At 46.4% G+C, this 21,528-nt stretch overlaps 1 protein-coding gene across 1 annotated transcript in view; it reads right to left on the bottom strand.

Annotated features, from left to right (window-relative positions):
• LOC115109749 (lisH domain-containing protein ARMC9) overlaps positions 1-21,528 on the bottom strand; it is a 101,199-nt gene that overhangs the window by 58,442 nt on the left and 21,229 nt on the right. Inside the window, 3 exon segments of the mRNA XM_065009511.1 lie at positions 10,597-10,689; positions 11,189-11,300; positions 19,085-19,119. Of these exon segments, the coding sequence (XP_064865583.1) occupies positions 10,597-10,689; positions 11,189-11,300; positions 19,085-19,119 (240 nt within the window).

Genomic DNA, 21,528 nt, shown 5'->3' with positions numbered 1-21,528 from the left:
CCCAGAAGCTTGGCTGGTGTGTTTTTTTATCCGTTATTTTACCAGGTAAGTTGACTGAGAACACGTTCTCATTTACAGCAATGACCTGGGGAATAGTTACAGGGGAGAGGAGGGGGATGAATGAGCCAATTGTAAACTGTAATCAATGAAGACACGTTGAAACTGTCAAAGTCAAATCATTTCTCAAAAACTTTTCCATTCATATGTGGACTACGAGCCAAAGTCTCAACCCAGCCACCGCACAAAACTACCCTCATCACATGACATTGGAGCAGGCCAGGGGAGAACCACCTCCCCCTTCTCATTGAAGCAATGTAAGTTCAAGGTCAAACGCGGTACTGCAGACATTGTTGACAGAAAAAGGATCACCCATTATAGCAATTAGAAAAATTGCAATCTTTCTAGTAAAAAAAAAATATATATTTTTTCAAATATAATAATTCTAAAGACAATAATGGTACCAATAAACGAGAGGCTACTCTGACAAACTGAGTTCAATCTGATCTTGAATTCAAACAAACAATAGCTCAGGCCAATGAAGTGACAGACTGTATGTTGCCTCCTAATATTGTACATATAAACATATCTACATACAACACCAGTCAAATGTTTGGACACACAGACTCATTCAAGGGTGTTTCTTTATTTGTACTATTTTCTAAATTGTAGAATAATAGCGAAGACATCAAAACTATGAAATAACACATATGGAATAATTTAGTAATGAAAAATGTGTTAAACAAATCAAAATATATTTGAGATTCTTCAAAGTAGCCACCCTTTGCTTTGATGACAGCTTTGCACATTCTTGGCATTTTCTCAACCAGCTTCATGAGGAAGTCACCTGGAATGCATTTCAATTAACAGGTGTGCCTTGTTAAAAGTATATTTCTGGAATTTCTTTCCTTCTTAATGAATTTGAGCCAATCAGTTGTGTTGCGACAAGGTAGGGTTGTATACAGAAGATAGCCCTATTTGGTAAAAGATCAAGTACATATTATGGCAAGAACAGCTCAAATAAGCAAAGAGAAATAACAGTCCATCGTTACTTTAAGACATGAAGGTTAGTCAATAGGGAAAATGACAAGAACTTTGAAAGTTTCTTCAAGTGCAGTCTCAAAAACCATCAAGTGCTATCCCTGTTCTCTCCTCTCTGCACAGACCATACAAACGCTCCACACCGCGTGGCCGCGGCCACCCTAATCTGGTGGTCCCAGCGCGCACGACCCACGTGGAGTTCCAGGTCTCCGGTAGCCTCTGGAACTGCCGATCTGCGGCCAACAAGGCAGAGTTCATCTCAGCCTATGCCTCCCTCCAGTCCCTCGACTTCTTGGCACTGACGGAAACATGGATCACCACAGATAACACTGCTACTCCTACTGCTCTCTCTTCGTCCGCCAACGTGTTCTCGCACACCCGAGAGCTTCTGGTCAGCGGGGTGGTGGCACCGGGATCCTCATCTCTCCCAAGTGGTCATTCTCTCTTTCTCCCCTTACCCATCTGTCTATCGCCTCCTTTGAATTCCATGCTGTCACAGTTACCAGCCCTTTCAAGCTTAACATCCTTATCATTTATCGCCCTCCAGGTTCCCTCGGAGAGTTCATCAATGAGCTTGATGCCTTGATAAGCTCCTTTCCTGAGGACGGCTCACCTCTCACAGTTCTGGGCGACTTTAACCTCCCCACGTCTACCTTTGACTCATTCCTCTCTGCCTCCTTCTTTCCACTCCTCTCCTCTTTTGACCTCACCCTCTCACCTTCCCCCTACTCACAAGGCAGGCAATACGCTCGACCTCATCTTTACTAGATGCTGTTCTTCCACTAACCTCATTGCAACTCCCCTCCAAGTCTCCGACCACTACCTTGTATCCTTTTCCCTCTCGCTCTCATCCAACACTTCCCACACTGCCCCTACTCGGATGGTATCGCGCCGTCCCAACCTTCGCTCTCTCTCCCCGCTACTCTCTCCTCTTCCATCCTATCATCTCTTCCCTCTGCTCAAACCTATCTCCTGATTCTGCCTCCTCAACCCTCCTCTCCTCCCTTTCTGCATCCTTTGACTCTCTATGTCCCCTATCCTCCAGGCCGGCTCGGTCCTCCCCTCCCGCTCCGTGGCTCGACGACTCATTGCGAGCTCACAGAACAGGGCTCCGGGCAGCCGAGCGGAAATGGAGGAAAACTTCGCCTCCCTGCGGACCTGGCATCCTTTCACTCCCTCCTCTCTACATTTTCCTCTTCTGTCTCTGCTGCTAAAGCCACTTTCTACCACTCTAAATTCCAAGCATCTGCCTCTAACCCTAGGAAGCTCTTTGCCACCTTCTCCTCCCTCCTGAATCCTCCTCCCCCCCCCCCTCCTCCCTCTCTGCAGATGACTTCGTCAACCATTTTGAAAAGAAGGTCGACGACATCCGATCCTCGTTTGCTAAGTCAAACGACACCGCTGGTTCTGCTCACACTGCCCTACCCTGTGCTCTGACCTCTTTCTCCCCTCTCTCTCCAGATGAAATCTTGCGTCTTGTGACGGCCGGCCGCCCAACAACCTGCCCGCTTGACCCCATCCCCTCCTCTCTTCATCAGACCATTTCCGGAGACCTTCTCCCTTACCTCACCTCGCTCATCAACTCATCCCTGACCGCTGGCTACGTCCCTCCCGTCTTCAAGAGAGCGAGAGTTGCACCCCTTCTGAAAAAACCTACACTCGATCCCTCCGATGTCAACAACTACAGACCAGTATCCCTTCTTTCTTTTCTCTCCAAAACTCTTGAACGTGCCGTCCTTGGCCAGCTCTCCCGCTATCTCTCTCAGAATGACCTTCTTGATCCAAATCAGTCAGGTTTCAAGACTAGTCATTCAACTGAGACTGCTCTTCTCTGTATCACGGAGGTGCTCCGCACTGCTAAAGCTAACTCTCTCTCCTCTGCTCTCATTCTTCTAGACCTATCGGCTGCCTTCGATACTGTGAACCATCAGATCCTCCTCTCCACCCTCTCCGAGTTGGGCATCTCCGGCGCGGCCCACGCTTGGATTGCGTCCTACCTGACAGGTCGCTCCTACCAGGTGGCGTGACGAGAATCTGTCTCCTCACCACGTGCTCTCACCACTGGTGTCCCCCAGGGCTCTGTTCTAGGCCCTCTCCTATTCTCGCTATACACCAAGTCACTTGGCTCTGTCATAACCTCACATGGTCTCTCCTATCATTGCTATGCAGACGACACACAATTAATCTTCTCCTTTCCCCCTTCTGATGACCAGGTGGCGAATCGCATCTCTGCATGTCTGGCAGACATATCAGTGTGGATGACGGATCACCACCTCAAGCTGAACCTCGGCAAGACGGAGCTGCTCTTCCTCCCGGGGAAGGACTGCCCGTTCCATGATCAGGAAGCGGCGCAGGTCCTAATCCAGGCACTTGTCATCTCCCGTCTGGATTACTGCAACTCGCTGTTGGCTGGGCTCCCTGCCTGTGCCATTAAACCCCTACAACTCATCCAGAACGCCGCAGCCCGTCTGGTGTTCAACCTTCCCAAGTTCTCTCACGTCACCCCGCTTCTCCGCTCTCTCCACTGGCTTCCAGTTGAAGCTCGCATCCGCTACAAGACCATGGTGCTTGCCTACGGAGCTGTGAGGGGAACGGCACCTCAGTACCTCCAGGCTCTGATCAGGCCCTACACCCAAACAAGGGCACTGCGTTCATCCACCTCTGGCCTGCTCGCCTCCCTACCACTGAGGAAGTACAGTTCCCGCTCAGCCCAGTCAAAACTGTTCGCTGCTCTGGCCCCCCAATGGTGGAACAAACTCCCTCACGACGCCAGGACAGCGGAGTCAATCACCACCTTCCGGAGACACCTGAAACCCCACCTCTTTAAGGAATACCTAGGATAGGATAAAGTAATCCTTCTCACCCCCCTTAAAAGATTTAGATGCACTATTGTAAAGTGGCTGTTCCACTGGATGTCATAAGGTGAATGCACCAATTTGTAAGTCGCTCTGGATAAGAGCGTCTGCTAAATGACTTAAATGTAATGTAATGTAAATGAAACTGGCTCTCATGAGGACCACCACAGGACAGAAAGATCCAGAGTTACCTCTGCCGCAGAGGATACGTTCATTAGAGTTAACTGTCTCTCATGAGGACCGCCACAGGAAAGGAAGACCCAGAGTTACCTCTGCTACAGAGGATACGTTCATTAGAGTTAACTGTCTCTCATGAGGACCGCCACAGGAAAGGAAGACCCAGAGTTACCTAAATTCATTACAGTTAACTGCACCTGATTGCAACCCAAATAAATGTTTCACAGAGTTCAAGTAACAGACACATCTCAACATCAACTGTTCAGAAGAGACTATGTGAATCAGGCCGTTATGGTCGAATTGCTGCAAAGAAACCACTACTAAAGGACACCAATATGAAGAAGAGACTTGCTAGGGTCAAGAAAAACAAGCAATCGACATTAGACTGGTGGAAATCTGTCCTTTGGTCTGATGAGTCCAAATTTGAGATTTTTGGTTCCAACTGCTGTATCTTTGTGAAACGCAGAGGTGAACAGATGATCTCTGCATGTGTGGTTCCCACCATGAAGCATGGAGGAGGAGGTGTGATGGTCTGGGGGTGCTTTGCTGGTGACACTGTCAGTGATTTATTTAGAACTCAAGGCACACTTAACCATCATGTCTACCACAGCATTCTGCAGCGATACGCCATCCCATCTGGTTTGTGCTAAGTGGGACAAACATTTGTTTTTCAACAGGACAATGACCGAAAACACACCTCCAGGCTGTGTAAGGGCTATTTGACCAAGAAGGAGAGTGATGGAGTGCTGCATCAGATGACCTGGCCTCCACAATCACCCGACCTCAACACAATTGAGATGGTTTGGGATGAGTTGGACTGCAGAGTGAAGGAAAAGCAGGCAACAAATGTTCAGCATATGTGGGAACTCCTTCAAGACTGTTGAAAAAGTATTCCAGGTGAAGCTGGTTGAGAGATTGCCAAGAGTGTGCAGAGCTGTCAACAATGCAAAAAGTAGCTACTTTGAAGAATCTAAAATATATTTTTTGCTTTAGTACATGTGTTATTTCATAGTTTCCATGTGTTCACTATTATTCTACAAATGTAGAAAATAGTAAAAATAAAGAAAAACCCTTGAATGAGTAGGTGTGTCCAAACTTTTGACTGGTATTGTATATATGTATTATAGGCTACAGTGGCACACTGACTCACTCAATGATGAAGATGAAGCAATAGGCTACTACTCATGCTGATGGCCGATGCGCTCCTCTTGGCAATAGCCTATCTCAAGACGAGCTACTTTGAAAAACAGTGCTGCTGTTCGCTCAACATTGGGAGTTGTTTCTATTGTTTCTACAGACAGATTAGTCTTCTCTTTTCCAAACTGTACGTTTTTCCTGCAAATGTATTTGCAAAAGGCAAACAGACAGCTGCAACCAACCATAGACATATAATCCATAGATGGCAGTTCCTATTCAAGTCAGGACTGGCAGACATTGCTGGTGCACCCATGTGTTTACAGTCAAATTGCCAGGGTTAAAGGTTCCAAATACCTTCTATGGATTATATGTCTATGGCAACAACACAACAAGCTGTTCCATATTTGGCACGCATGCTTTCCAAATGACCGCTAACCGCCAAAATAAAGAAAACATTTGAGTAAATGAGGGATACAAAGTTTATGTTATGGTGTGTGGGGTTCATTTTCCTGGTAGGGTTTAGGTCCACTTGTAGAATCTATGTGAAGGTGTATTGAAGCTGTTCTGGCTGCTCGTGGTGTTTCCTTTATTTTGTCAGTTACCTGTATGAACTTGTGATCAAATTCAATCCACAGTTATTATTTTTTTTTAACTATTGACCCTCTGTGGCAAAAATTATTCTCTCCGGTGTATTATGAGAGCGGGCTCCTGTGGTGTGAAAATAAAAAAAATTTGTAGTGTTTTTGCTTCTTGTGCCCAGTCCCTGACTCACACAATTGATCAGTCAAATGTGCAGTTTAAAAAATAAATAATTGTTTTAATAACTCAATCCAAGCAGGGCCCCCCAATTACCCACGTGGGCACCCTACCTCCTCCCCCCATCTGACGATTAGCAGAGCAACAGCAGCAGGCTGTCTACACTCATTGAGAGTGGGCTCATGAATCCTCCTGTAGTTGGCATTAGCAGAGCGACAGCAGCAGGCTGTCTACACTCATTGAGAGTGGGCTCATGAATCCTCCTGTAGTTGGCATTAGCAGAGCGACAGCGGCAATCTGTCTACACTCATTGAGAGTGGGCTCATGAATCCTCCTGTAGTTGGAATTAGCAGAGCGGCAATCTGTCTACACTCATTGAGAGTGGGCTCATGAATCCTCCTGTAGTTGGCATTAGCAGAGCGACAGCGGCAATCTGTCTACACTCATTGAGAGTGGGCTCATGAATCCTCCTGTAGTTGGCATTAGCAGAGCGACAGCAGCAGGCTGTCTACACTCATTGAGAGTGGGCTCATGAATCCTCCTGTATTTGACATTAGCAGAGCGACAGCGGCAATCTGTCTACACTCATTGAGAGTGGGCTCATGAATCCTCCTGTAGTTGACATTAGCAGAGCGACAGCGGTAGGCTGTCTACACTCATTGAGAGTGGGCTCATGAATCCTCCTGTATTTGACATTAGCAGAGCGACAGCGGCAATCTGTCTACACTCATTGAGAGTGGGCTCATGAATCCTCCTGTAGTTGGCATTAGCAGAGCGACAGCGGTAGGCTGTCTACACTCATTGAGAGTGGGCTCATGAATCCTTCTGTAGTAGCCATTAGCAGAGCGACAGCAGCAGGCTGTCTACACTCATTGAGAGTGGGCTCATGAATCCTCCTGTAGTTGACATTAGCAGAGCGACAGCGGCAATCTGTCTACACTCATTGAGAGTGGGCTCATGAATCCTCCTGTAGTTGACATTAGCAGAGCGACAGCGGCAATCTGTCTACACTCATTGAGAGTGGGCTCATGAATCCTCCTGTAGTTGACATTAGCAGAGCGACAGCGGCAATCTGTCTACACTCATTGAGAGTGGGCTCATGAATCCTCCTGTAGTTGGCATTAGCAGAGCGACAGCGGCAATCTGTCTACACTCATTGAGAGTGGGCTCATGAATCCTCCTGTAGTTGACATTAGCAGAGCGACAGCGGCAATCTGTCTACACTCATTGAGAGTGGGCTCATGAATCCTCCTGTAGTTGACATTAGCAGAGCGACAGCGGCAATCTGTCTACACTCATTGAGAGTGGGCTCATGAATCCTCCTGTAGTTGACATTAGCAGAGCGACAGCGGCAATCTGTCTACACTCATTGAGAGTGGGCTCATGAATCCTCCTGTAGTTGACATTAGCAGAGCGACAGCGGCAATCTGTCTACACTCATTGAGAGTGGGCTCATGAATCCTCCTGTAGTTGGCATTAGCAGAGCGACAGCGGTAGGCTGTCTACACTCATTGAGAGTGGGCTCATGAATCCTCCTGTAGTTGACATTAGCAGAGCGACAGCGGCAATCTGTCTACACTCATTGAGAGTGGGCTCATGAATCCTCCTGTAGTTGGCATTAGCAGAGCGACAGCGGCAATCTGTCTACACTCATTGAGAGTGGGCTCATGAATCCTCCTGTAGTTGACAGTTACAGTGGAAAAAAGGGGAGTTCTCTTTTTTTTGTGTTTTCTTTTGAGAAAAAACTAAAAACAAACCTCGTTACAAAAGCCGCTTCTCCTTACTCTCGGGGAAAACCATCTGCTAGCGAAGCAGTGAATCGTAGGACCAATGATACAGGGGCATTCCTTCCCTAGTGTGGTAATTCTAGAAGCCAGGAAAAAAAACGGAAGTACTGGCACTGAATCGGAGGGAGAGGCTGTTTCGTAACAGGTTAAAATAATGAGATTAAGATAGCATGTTTACTGAAGACAGTGAGATGTTCAGATGTTCAATTTATTGTCTTTCTTACCAGGAGAGGGTGGGTGTGTGTGTGTGTGTGTGTGTGTGTGTTTTGCATGTGTGTGAGAGACATTTTAAACCAGCACATTACTACTGTCAAATGAAATGTGGTATCTAGCCTACTTGAGAGAGGCTGATGAACTTTGGCCTTACCAAAAAGAGTTCATGACCTACCATCATTTCCAATATGAAATCATCCCAACATTTAGAACCCGTGAAAGCCTGTGAGTGGTCTCTTTAGCCATTCAAGAGATCCATTAAATGAAACAAAAAGGCCTTATTCAGATTCTTCTCTCTGAAGAGTGCACTTAGCAACGCTTCACACCCTTAAAGGGAAGTGAACGAGTGCCCACTTTGGGGAGGAGAGAATCGTGACAAAGCCCCTATGGTTCTGTTAGATAATATGTCTAATGGTTACCTCATGGTTGTACCAGAACCTAATGCCACCCTGTAAGTGCCGAGCTGAAGTTCCCCCATAGGTACAGATCTAGGATCAGTTTCTCCATCTGCCAATCCTAACATTCACCATTATTGGGGAAAATGCTAAACTGACCCAAGATCAGTGTCAAGTGGCAATTTCACCCAACACCACCCAGCCTGTTTTAATTGTATTTTTATTTCACTTTTATTTAACCAGGTAGACCAGTTGAGAACAAGTTCTCATTTACAACTGTGATCTGTCCAAGATAAAGCAAAGCAGTGCGACAAAAACACAGAGTTACACATGAACAAATGCACAGTCAATAACACAATAGAAAAGAAAAATCAATGTACAGTGCAAATGTAGAAGAGTAGGGAGGTAGGCAATAAATAGGCCCTAGAGGTGAAAATAATTACACTTTAGCATTAATACTGGAGTGATAGATGTGCAGATGATGATGTGCAAGTAGAGATACTGGGGTGAAAAAGAGCAAGAGGGTAAGTAATAATATGGGGATGAGGTAGTTGGGTGGGCTATTTACAGATTGGCTGTGTACAGGTACAGTGATCTGTAAGCTGCTCTGACAGCTGATGCTTAAAATTAGAGGAGGAGATATAAGACAAATGCTTCATTGATTTTTGCAATTCGTTCCAGTCATTGGCAGCAGAAAACTGGAAGGAAAGGCAGCCAAAGAAGTTGGCTTTGGGGATGACCAGTGAAATATACCTGCTGGAGCACATGCTACGGGTGGGTGCTGCTATGTTGACCAGTGAGCTGAGATAAGGCGGGGCTTTACCTAGCAAAGACTTATAGATGACCTGGAGCCAGTGGGTTTGGCAACGAATATGAAGCGATGGTCAGCCAACGAGAGCATACAGGTCGCAGTGGTCGGTAGTATATGGGGCATTGGTGACAAAACGGATGGCACTGTGATAGACTACATCCAGTTCGAGTGTTGGGGGCTATTTTGTAAATGACATTGCCGGATCGGTAGGATAGTCAGTTTTACGAGGGTATGTTTGGCGGCATGAGTGGAGGCGGCTTTGTTGCGAAATAGGAAGCCGATTCTAGATTTAATTTTGGATTGGAGATGCCTAATGTGAGCCTGGAAGGAGAGTTTACAGTCTAACCAGACACCTAGGTATTTGTAGTTGTCCACATATTCTAGGTCAGAACCGTCCAGAGCAGTGATGCTAGTCGGGCGGGCGGGTGCAGGCAGCAATTGGTTGAAGAGCATGCACTTAGTTTTACTAGCATTTAAAAGCAGTTGGAGGCCACGGAAAGAGTGTTGTATGGCGTTGAAGCTCGTTTGGAGGTTTGTTACCACAGTGTCCAAAGAAGGGCCAGATGTATACAGAATGGTGTCGTCTGCGTAGAGGTGGATCAGAAAATCACCAGCAGGACTTTGGACAGTGTCCCAAAACTTTTGGGAATTAGTGCTACAGGAAGCAAATTTCTGTATCTCTGTATTTCTGCATCCTTATTTAAATTTTGAAGAGCAACCAGGCATCCTCTACTGACGGGATGAGGTCAATATCCTTCCAGGATACATGTGCCAGGTCGATTAGAAAGGCCTGCTCGCCGAAGTGTTTTAGGGAGCGTTTGACAGTGATGAGGGATGGTTGTTTGACCAATGACCCAGTACACTCGCAGGCAAGGAGGCAGTGATCTCTGAGATCCTGGTTGAAGACAGCAGAGGTGTATTTAGAGGGCAGGTTGGTCAGGATGATATCTAAGAGGGTGCCCATGGTTACGGATTTAGGGTTGTACCTGGTAGGTTCCTTGATGATTTGTGTGAGATTGAGGGCATCTAGCTAAGATTGTAGAACGTCCGGGATGTTAAGCATGTCCCAGTTTAGGTAACCTAACAGTACAAACTCTGAAGATAGGTGGAGGGCGATCAATTCACATCCAGGGCAAAACTGGGCAACAGTGAGAGACTTGCTTCTGGAAAGGTGGATTTTTAAAAGTAGAAGCTCGAATTGTTTGGGCACAGACCTGGATAGTATGACAGAATTCTGCAGGCTAACTCCGCCCCATTTGGCAGTTCTATCTTGTAGGAAAATTTTATAGTTAGGGATGGAAATTTCAGGATTTTTGGTGGCCTTCCTAAGCCAGGTTTCAGACAAGGCTAGGACATCTGGGTTGGCGGAGTGTGCTAAAGCAGTGAATAAAACAAACTTAGGGAGAAGGCTTCTAATGTTAACCCACCTGTCTGGTGCTGTGGCAATCCAAGAGGTCGTTGCTGACGTAGGCCTGCAGTACCGTGTCCCTCTGCTCACCTTGGAGAGAACGGGTCAGTCTCTGGGGATAGGAGAACACACAAGGTGATGACACAGACAGGCAGACAGACTGGCAAACAGACAGATAGACAGGCAGGTAGGCAGACAGACCGGCAGAGAGGCACAGAGACCTAGAGACACAGAGGCAGAGAGACACAGAGTCATCAATGCACAGAGACAGACAGGCACAGAGAGAGAGAGAGAGACACAGAGTGAAAGGGAGACACAGAGAAAGAGAGGCGGAGAGACACAAAGACACAGAGACAGATATACATAGAGACATAGACAGATAGAGACAAAGAGACAGAGACATAGACACAGAGAGACAGACACAGAGACACATAGAGACACAGACACATCGAGACAGAGACAAAGAGACAGAGACACATAGAGACAGAGAAACAGAGACACATGCAGACAGAGACAAAGAGACAGAGACACATAGAGACAGAGACACATAGAGACACATAGAGACAGAGCAGTAGCAGTAGGCCTAGGCATGTCCAGGCTGTCTGACTGACCCAGCACAGGGCCTGGAGCAGCAGGGCCTTGAGTCTGTCTGATCCCCCCAGCAAGTCTCTCTTCAGCTTGTCATAGTCCAGAGAGGGCAGCAACGGCACCTCCTTAGGCCTCCTGTATAGGGGAGATGGTGGGTGTTTTTCACAAACTATCTGCTGTACTTTCTAATTATTGTGGATTCCCATTAGTTCCTGCCATGTCAGCAGATACTCTTCCTGGGGTTTATTCCTGGGGTTGGAGCGAGCGGTCGCATCCGAGCGCTTCGGTCCGCAGGTAGTATAACTTTTCATTACATTTCATTACATTTCATTATAGTACAACGGTTTGATTTGTCTAATCTTAGCAATTTCTTCTTAGCTAGCTACATAGCCGTCTTTGTATCAAAGATAATTGCGTAATTATCGTATTTCGTCGTCCTAACGTAGTCTACACTGCTATCTGCCCAGCAGCTAGCCAGCTAGCCAGCTAGCAAACGTCCACCGTCTTCCGAATAGCAGCACTGTAAAAACTATTACACTCAACTGAACGACTTGATTAGTGTAGTGTTAGCTAGCTACATAGTTGTCTTTGCTGTCTTCGTATCCAAGATAATTGTGTAGTTTAGAGTGTGTAGTTTTAGAGTGATTATCTTAATTTACCGAGGTTAGCTAGCCAGCTATTTGTCGTCCTTAACGTAGGAGACACTGCTAGCTAGCCAACAGCTAGCCAACGTCTACCGAATAGAACTTCCTCACTCAACAACCCTGTCGCATTCCGCTTCGCTCCACAGGTAGTATCACATTTTCATTTCATTTCATTACAGTACAACGGTTTGATTTGTTTGATCGTAGCTAGCTACATAGCCGTCTTTGTATCAAAGATAATTGTGTAGTCTAGAGCGATTTTCTAGGTTAGCTAGCCAGCTATTGTCGTTCTTTTAACGCAACGTAACATAATCAACACTGCTAGCTAGCCAGCTAGCCCCCGAATAGCAGCACTGTAGAAACTATCACACTCAACGGAACGACTTGATTAGTGTAGTGCCAACAACGCAGCCACTGCCAGCTAGCCTACAAAGTCAACAACGCAGCCACTGCCAGCTAGTCTACTTCAGCAGTACTGTATCAGTTTAGTCAATAAGATTCTTGCTACGTAAGCTTAACTTTCTCAACATTCGAGACGTGTAGTCCACTTGTCATTCCAATCTCCTTTGCATTAGCGTAGCCTCTTCTGTAGCCTGTCAACTATGTGTCTGTCTATCCCTGTTCTCTCCTCTCTGCACAGACCATACAAACGCTCCACACCGCGTGGCCGCGGCCACCCTAATCTGGTGGTCCCAGCGCGCACGACCCACGTGGAGTTCCAGGTCTCCGGTAGCCTCTGGAACTGCCGATCTGCGGCCAACAAGGCAGAGTTCATCTCAGCCTATGCCTCCCTCCAGTCCATCGACTTCTTGGCACTGACGGAAACATGGATCACCACAGATAACACTGCTACTCCTACTGCTCTCTCTTCGTCCGCCCACGTGTTCTCGCACACCCCGAGAGCTTCTGGTCAGCGGGGTGGTGGCACCGGGATCCTCATCTCTCCCAAGTGGTCATTCTCTCTTTCTCCCCTTACCCATCTGTCTATCGCCTCCTTTGAATTCCATGCTGTCACAGTTACCAGCCCTTTCAAGCTTAACATCCTTATCATTTATCGCCCTCCAGGTTCCCTCGGAGAGTTCATCAATGAGCTTGATGCCTTGATAAGCTCCTTTCCTGAGGACGGCTCACCTCTCACAGTTCTGGGCGACTTTAACCTCCCCACGTCTACCTTTGACTCATTCCTCTCTGCCTCCTTCTTTCCACTCCTCTCCTCTTTTGACCTCACCCTCTCACCTTCCCCCTACTCACAAGGCAGGCAATACGCTCGACCTCATCTTTACTAGATGCTGTTCTTCCACTAACCTCATTGCAACTCCCCTCCAAGTCTCCGACCACTACCTTGTATCCTTTTCCCTCTCGCTCTCATCCAACACTTCCCACACTGCCCCTACTCGGATGGTATCGCGCCGTCCCAACCTTCGCTCTCTCTCCCCCGCTACTCTCTCCTCTTCCATCCTATCATCTCTTCCCTCTGCTCAAACCTTCTCCAACCTACCTCCTCAACCCTCCTCTCCTCCCTTTCTGCATCCTTTGACTCTCTATGTCCCCTATCCTCCAGGCCGGCTCGGTCCTCCCCTCCCGCTCCGTGGCTCGACGACTCATTGCGAGCTCACAGAACAGGGCTCCGGGCAGCCGAGCGGAAATGGAGGAAAACTCGCCTCCCTGCGGACCTGGCATCCTTTCACTCCCTCCTCTCTACATTTTCCTCTTCTGTCTCTGCTGCTAAAGCCACTTTCTACCACTCTAAATTCCAAGCATCTGCCTCTAACCCTAGGAAGCTCTTTGCCACCTTCTCCTCCCTCCTGAATCCTCCCCCCCCCTCATCCCTCCCTCTCTGCAGATGACTTCATCAACCATTTTGAAAAGAAGGTCGACGACATCCGATCCTCGTTTGCTAAGTCAAACGACACCGCTGGTTCTGCTCACACTGCCCTACCCTGTGCTCTGACCTCTTTCTCCCCCCTCTCTCCAGATGAAATCTCGCGTCTTGTGACGGCCGGCCGCCCAACAACCTGCCCGCTTGACCCTATCCCCTCCTCTCTTCTCCAGACCATTTCCGGAGACCTTCTCCCTTACCTCACCTCGCTCATCAACTCATCCCTGACCGCTGGCTACGTCCCTTCCGTCTTCAAGAGAGCGAGAGTTGCACCCCTTCTGAAAAAACCTACACTCGATGAGTTGAAAAAACCTACACCCTCCGATGTCAACAACTACAGACCAGTATCCCTTCTTTCTTTTCTCTCCAAAACTCTTGAACGTGCCGTCCTTGGCCAGCTCTCCCGCTATCTCTCTCAGAATGACCGTCTTGATCCAAATCAGTCAGGTTTCAAGACTAGTCATTCAACTGAGACTGCTCTTCTCTGTATCACGGAGGCGCTCCGCACTGCTAAAGCTAACTCTCTCTCCTCTGCTCTCATCCTTCTAGACCTATCGGCTGCCTTCGATACTGTGAACCATCAGATCCTCCTCTCCACCCTCTCCGAGTTGGGCATCTCCGGCGCGGCCCACGCTTGGATTGCGTCCTACCTGACAGGTCGCTCCTACCAGGTGGCGTGGCGAGAATCTGTCTCCTCACCACGCGCTCTCACCACTGGCGTCCCCCAGGGCTCTGTTCTAGGCCCTCTCCTATTCTCGCTATACACCAAGTCACTTGGCTCTGTCATAACCTCACATGGTCTCTCCTATCATTGCTATGCAGACGACACACAATTAATCTTCTCCTTTCCCCCTTCTGATGACCAGGTGGCGAATCGCATCTCTGCATGTCTGGCAGACATATCAGTGTGGATGACGGATCACCACCTCAAGCTGAACCTCGGCAAGACGGAGCTGCTCTTCCTCCCGGGGAAGGACTGCCCGTTCCATGATCTCGCCATCACGGTTGACAACTCCATTGTGTCCTCCTCCCAGAGCGCTAAGAACCTTGGCGTGATCCTGGACAACACCCTGTCGTTCTCAACTAACATCAAGGCGGTGGCCCGTTCCTGTAGGTTCATGCTCTACAACATCCGCAGAGTACGACCCTGCCTCACACAGGAAGCGGCGCAGGTCCTAATCCAGGCACTTGTCATCTCCCGTCTGGATTACTGCAACTCGCTGTTGGCTGGGCTCCCCTGCCTGTGCCATTAAACCCCTACAACTCATCCAGAACGCTGCAGCCCGTCTGGTGTTCAACCTTCCCAAGTTCTCTCACGTCACCCCGCTCCTCCGCTCTCTCCACTGGCTTCCAGTTGAAGCTCGCATCCGCTACAAGACCATGGTGCTTGCCTACGGAGCTGTGAGGGGAACGGCACCTCAGTACCTCCAGGCTCTGATCAGGCCCTACACCCAAACAAGGGCACTGCGTTCATCCACCTCTGGCCTGCTCGCCTCCCTACCACTGAGGAAGTACAGTTCCCGCGCAGCCCAGTCAAAACTGTTCGCTGCTCTGGCCCCCCAATGGTGGAACAAACTCCCTCACGACGCCAGGACAGCGGAGTCAATCACCACCTTCCGGAGACACCTGAAACCCCACCTCTTTCAGGAATACCTAGGATAGGATAAAGTAATCCTTCTCACCCCCCTTAAAAGATTTAGATGCACTATTGTAAAGTGGCTGTTCCACTGGATGTCTTAAGGTGAACGCACCAATTTGTAAGTCGCTCTGGATAAGAGCGTCTACTAAATGACTTAAATGTAAAATGTAATCTCCATTAGTTCCTGCCATGTCAGCAGCTACTCTTCCTGGGGTTTATTATGGATCTCCATTAGTTCCTGACAAGGCAGCAGCTACTCTTCCTGGGGTTTATTAGGGATCCCCATTAGTTCCTGACAAGGCAGCAGCTACTCTTCCTGGGGTTTATTAGGGATCCCCAGTAGTTCCTGCCAAGGCAGCAGCTACTCTTCCTGGGGTTTATTATGGATCCCCATTAGTTCCTGTCAAGGCAGCAGCTACCCTTCCTGGGGTTTATTATGGATCCCCATTAGTTCCTGCCATGTCAGCAGCTACTCTTCCTGGGGTTTATTATGGATCTCCATTAGTTCCTGCCAAGGCAGCAGCTATTCTTCCTGGGGTTAAGCAACATTAAGGCAGTTGTATACAATTAAAAACATTGCATTACATTACCCAACAGAATTCACAACACATTAAGTGTATGCCCTCAGACCACTACTCTACAACTACTCTACGACCAAAAGTATGTGGACACCTGCTCGTCAAACATCTGACTACAAAATCATGGGCATTAATATGGAGTTGGTCCCCACTTTGCTACTATAACAGCCTCCACTCTTCTGGGAAGGCTTTCCAGTAGATGTTGGAACATTGCTGTGGGGACTTGCTTCCATTCAGCCACAAGAGCATTAGTGAGGTCGGACACTGATGGTGGGCGATTAGGCCTGGTTCGCAGTCTGCGTTCCAATTCATCACAAAGGTGTTCGATGAGGTTGAGGTCAGGGCTTTGTGCAGGCCAGTCAAGTTCTTCGACACCGACCTCGACAAACCATTTCTGTGTGAACCTCGATTTTTGCACGAGGGCATTGTCATGCTGAAACAGGAAAGGGCCTTTCCCAAACTGTTGTCACAATGTTGGAAGCACAGAATAATCTAGAATGTCATTGTATGCTGTAGCGTTAAGATTTCCCTTCATTGGAACAAAGGGGCCATGAAAAACAGCCCCAGACCATTATTCCTCCTCCACCAAACTTTACAGTTGTCACTATTTATGCGGGCTGGTAGCATTCTCCTCACATCCGCCAAACTCAGATTTGTCCGTCGGACTGCAAGATGGTGAAGAGTCATTCATCACTCCAGAGAACTAATTTCCACTGTTCTTGAGTCCAATGGCGGCGAGCTTTACACCACTCTAGCCGACGCTTGGCATTGCGCATGGTGATCTTAGGCTTGTGTGTGACTGCTTGGTCATGGAAACTTATTTCATTAAGCTCCCGATGAACAATTATTGGTGCTGATGTTGCTTCCAGAGGCAGTTTGGAATTCGGTAGTGAGTGTTGCAACCCGATGACAGACGGTTTTCAGCACTTGGCGGTACCTTTGCTTTGAGCGTGTGTGGCCTACCACTTCGCGGCTGAGCCGTTGTTGCTCCTAGACATATCCACTTCACAATAACAGCACTTACAGTTGACCGGGGGAAGCTCTAGCAGGGCAAAAAATTGACGAACTGACTTGTTGGAAAGATGTCATCCTGTGTGACGGTGCCACGTTAAAAATCATTGAGCTCTTCAGTCAGGCCATTCTACTGCCAAAGATTGCATGGTGGTGTGCTCAATTTTATACACCTGTCAGCAACGGGTGTGGCTGAAATAGTCCAGAATCCACTAATTCGAAGGGGTGTCCACATACTTTTGTATATATAGTGTATCTACAACACAGAATCCATGTGTGTACAGTATGTTATCGTGCGTGTGTGTATGTGTGTGTATGTGTGTGTATGTGTGTGTATGTGTCTGTGCCTGTGTGTGTGTCTCTTCACAGTCCCTGCTGTTTCATAAGGTGTATTTTTTTATGTTTTTTAATCTGATTCTACTTCTTGCATCAGTTACTTGTTGTGGAATAGAGTTCCATGTAGTCATGGCTCTATGTAGTAATGTTGCCCCTCCCATAGTCTGTCCTGGACTTGCGGACAGTGAAGAGACCTCTGGTGTCATGTCTTGTGGGGGTATGTATGGGTGTCTGAGCTGTGTGCCAGTAGTTCAAACAGACACCTCGGTGCATTCAACATGTCAATCTCTCTCACAAAAAGAAGTAGTGATGAAGTCAATCTCTCCTCTACTTTGAGCCACTAGAGATTGACATGCATATCTCCGTGTACATCTAAGGTCTGGTCGTGCTGCCTCATTCAGGAAAAATAGTAATTTTCCTTAGCCCCTCTTTGTGGAACCTAGTCCACAGTACTCCAGGTGAGACAAATATAGGGCCTGTAGGACCTGCCAGTTCACTGTGATGGTAAATCCCAGGTCATAGTAAACTAAGGACAGTTCACTGTGATGGTAAATCCCAGGTCATAGTAAACTAAGGACAGTTCACTGTGATGGTAAATCCCAGGTCATAGTAAACTAAGGACAGTTCACTGTGATGGTAAATCCCAGGTCATAGTAAACTAAGGACAGTTCACTGTGATGGTAAATCCCAGGTCATAGTAAACTAAGGACAGTTCACTGTGATGGTAAATCCCAGGTCATAGTAAACTAAGGACAGTTCACTGTGATGGTAAATCCCAGGTCATAGTAAACTAAGGACAGTTCACTGTGATGGTAAATCCCAGGTCATAGTAAACTAAGGACAGTTCACTGTGATGGTAAATCCCAGGTCATAGTAAACTAAGGACAGTTCACTGTGATGGTAAATCCCAGGTCATAGTAAACTAAGGACAGTTCACTGTGATGGTAAATCCCAGGTCATAGTAAACTAAGGACAGTTCACTGTGATGGTAAATCCCACAGTTCACTGTGATGGTAAATCCCAGGTCATAGTAAACTAAGGACAGTTCACTGTGATGGTAAATCCCAGGTCATAGTAAACTAAGGACAGTTCACTGTGATGGTAAATCCCAGGTGATAGTAAACTAAGGACAGTTCACTGTGATGGTAAATCCCACAGTTCACTGTGATGGTAAATCCCAGGTCATAGTAAACTAAGGACAGTTCACTGTGATGGTAAATCAGTTCATGTCTTTATTTAACTAGGCAAGTCAGTTAAGAACAAATTCCTATTTTCAATGACGGTCTAGGAACAGATTTTTACCTTGTCAACTCGGGGATTCGATCTTGCAACCTTCCGGTTACTAATCCAACGCTCTAACCACTAGGCTACGTGCCGCCCCCAATGTAATCTAAGGTGATGTAATCTAAGGTAATGTAATGTAGTCTAAGGTAAGGAAATGTAATCTAAGGTAATGTAATCTAAGGTAATGTAATATAGTCTAAGGTAAGGCAATGTAATCTAAGGTAATGTAATGTAGTCTAAAGTAATGTAATGTAGTCTAAGGTAAGGCAATGTAATCTAAGGTAATGTAATATAGTCTAAGGTAAGGCAATGTAATCTAAGGTAATGCAATGTAATCTAAGGTAATGCAAAGTAATCTAAGGCAATGCAATGTAAAGTAATGTAATCTAAGGTAAAGTAATCTAAGGTAATGTAAAGTAATGTAATCTAAGGTAATGTAATGGGACTCCTGCACACTGTGTGCCATTTTTAACATTTATTCAGTGCTTTTTTTCAATATGCCATTTTTCCCAGCAGGTTCCACAGAACAACTCAATGAGGGGACTTACTGAGGTACAATGGACGCTCGTAGCAATGAGGAAGCCTGGGAGAGAGAAAGACAAATTGTAGTATTAGAGCAAATTGTAGTATTTTAACATTTCAACCACAACACCATCCCAGTGACACTGAGATTACTGACATATTTAGAGTCACTTGTTTTGTGTTTTTATTGATCATCTTTTGACATAGAAAAGATTCCAAAACATAGGGGTTTGTCCTTATCCAGCAGAAGAGGTATGTTCTTGCTCAGCTGTCTCATACTTACCTAAGTTTCCCTCGTCCTCCTAAAACAACGGTGGTTAAGTTAGGTTAACTAATGTGCTAACGGACGGGCAGGGGTTCATGCGTGTGCAGGTTATGGGTTTTGTCACATGCACAATCCCTGGGCGTAACCTATGGCAACAGTGCCCATGCAATGAGTGACAGGGACACTGTCCAATCCAATGAGCAAGGAGGAACACAAAGGGGCGAGGTGTTAGTGAGCAGCAACCAATTCCTTTCGTGTTTCAAGAATTGCTGCACCTGTCCTATAAGGCCTGGTATTGTAAGAGAGCTGTGGACGGAAACAGACCTAAAACTAAGGCTTCGGCTGAGGTTTCAAAGTAATAATTAGCGTGTTTCCAACTGAAATCCAACCTCAAAACTGGATGATTAGCTTGAGGAAAAGGTCAGTGAGGTGATCCATATCATTTCTGGTGTTGGTGTAGCTAGAACGTGATTGGGGGAAAGACTTGTCTTGGATCCTACTTTCCAACAAAATGTCTGTTCCCATAAAGCATGAAGGGCTGGCAGGTGTTTATGTCATGTTCAGCCTGTGACATTTGACAGAGGATTTACTGTGACCAGTCTCCTACAGCAACTTCCACCAGAGAGGACATTGAGATATAGGAATGTTAAGGAGATTAGCCTTTCCCATGAATCCGCCTCTGTTAGTTTAATTGCCCCAAAACCCGAACTGAAATGGACGACAGGAACTTTAGGCCAGAACATGCAATGTGGTTAGTTAGAATGGGACAGGAGTATTTTCAAAAAGGCAAGAAGACTAATCAATTTTCGTCGATATTCCTCGAGTTATTTTTGGCCTCGTACAGTCTATTAAAATGGAGTTCATTGACTGACGAAAAGTTCTTGTTTTTAAGCATGAAAAAAAAAAAAATGTTTAAATGTTATATCTAAAATAATATTGCAGACAGTGGAATTAAATTCCCACACACAGATTGCAGAAACAGGTCATTTATCATCTTTAATGTCGTATCTCTTTGTTATGCCTAATGGGGACCCATAATAAGCCATTGTAACACTTACTATTTGATAAGTAGGTTAAATATTTGCATCCTAATATAATTCAGGTATTTGGGTGGACTGTCTGAGTTTTAGTTTCTCCCCATAGGCAGGTAGACCACAGTGAAATCTTTTGAGAGCCATCTATAATAAATGGGAGAAGACTACGATAATTATACCGCAATTAGGGTGTTGTATTCCAATGGAGAACAAAGTCATTCTCTGTGTGGCTGTGGAAGAGGTTGACCCTAACTGGAAATCAACAATAGCTTAAAAACGTAAGTCCCAGTTGTAGGATATTAGGCAATTCTCTGCTTTTTTAAAATTTCCTTTTTTAAATATATAATTTAGTAAATAGTTTAGACATTTGTCAGCTACTTTCCCCTATCTGGTTTTGCACTGTGGGAAAAGTGCTTAAAATAAGAAGTGAACTGGTATCATCATTCTTCTTTCATTCTCATAGGTCAGTTGGGATCAATGTTCCCTCTAAGCTGCGGCGCAGCAGAAATATCAGCCCATGGAGAGAAGCACGAAATGAAACTTCACTCAACTTTCCAGAGTTTTCCCCTGTTAGTTAACACTATCAATGTTTCTCTTTACAGCGGCAATTGTGATCGAACCAATACAATATTAGCCACTTTCAATGCAACACACCAAGACAAAACGAACTATGCAAAAGATTTTGTAGAAGGCAGAATGCTTTAGAGTAGGATTCTACGGCTTTGACACACACGACTCAGCCCGCACTCTATACTCTACACAGACCGGTGTGGCATAACAAACCAGACCTGCAGTAGGCCTATATGCAAATAGACCATTGCCACATATGGATCTGTACCGTTCACTTTGAACTGGACTGTGTTTACAGCATGAGTGGTTGTGGGTAGACGCGCTTGTTTCGAGATCAAAGCGAGAGCTGCATGTATCCACGGGTGCACATTTTGTTAATGTCCTTTGCTAGTTAGTGAGTTATTAGCTCAGTTATAGATAATGTGTAGTCAGCAATAGGGGAGTGATTGCTTCCTACAAGAGCACAAAACGACATCTTTGAAAAGCGAGTCAGGTAAATCATTTTTCTTTTCTCTTAAAGGGGCAGTATTGTATTTTGAAACAGGCTTGAATAAACTAAGTAGCCAATAGGCAGAGGGCAGTATAATGTGTCTTTCTCTGT

This window comes from Oncorhynchus nerka, linkage group LG25, assembly GCF_034236695.1.
Source record: "Oncorhynchus nerka isolate Pitt River linkage group LG25, Oner_Uvic_2.0, whole genome shotgun sequence".
NCBI lineage: Eukaryota > Metazoa > Chordata > Actinopteri > Salmoniformes > Salmonidae > Oncorhynchus > Oncorhynchus nerka.
The sequence above is the reverse complement of the archived record's forward strand: the minus strand, read 5'-3'. Positions and strand labels throughout refer to the sequence as shown.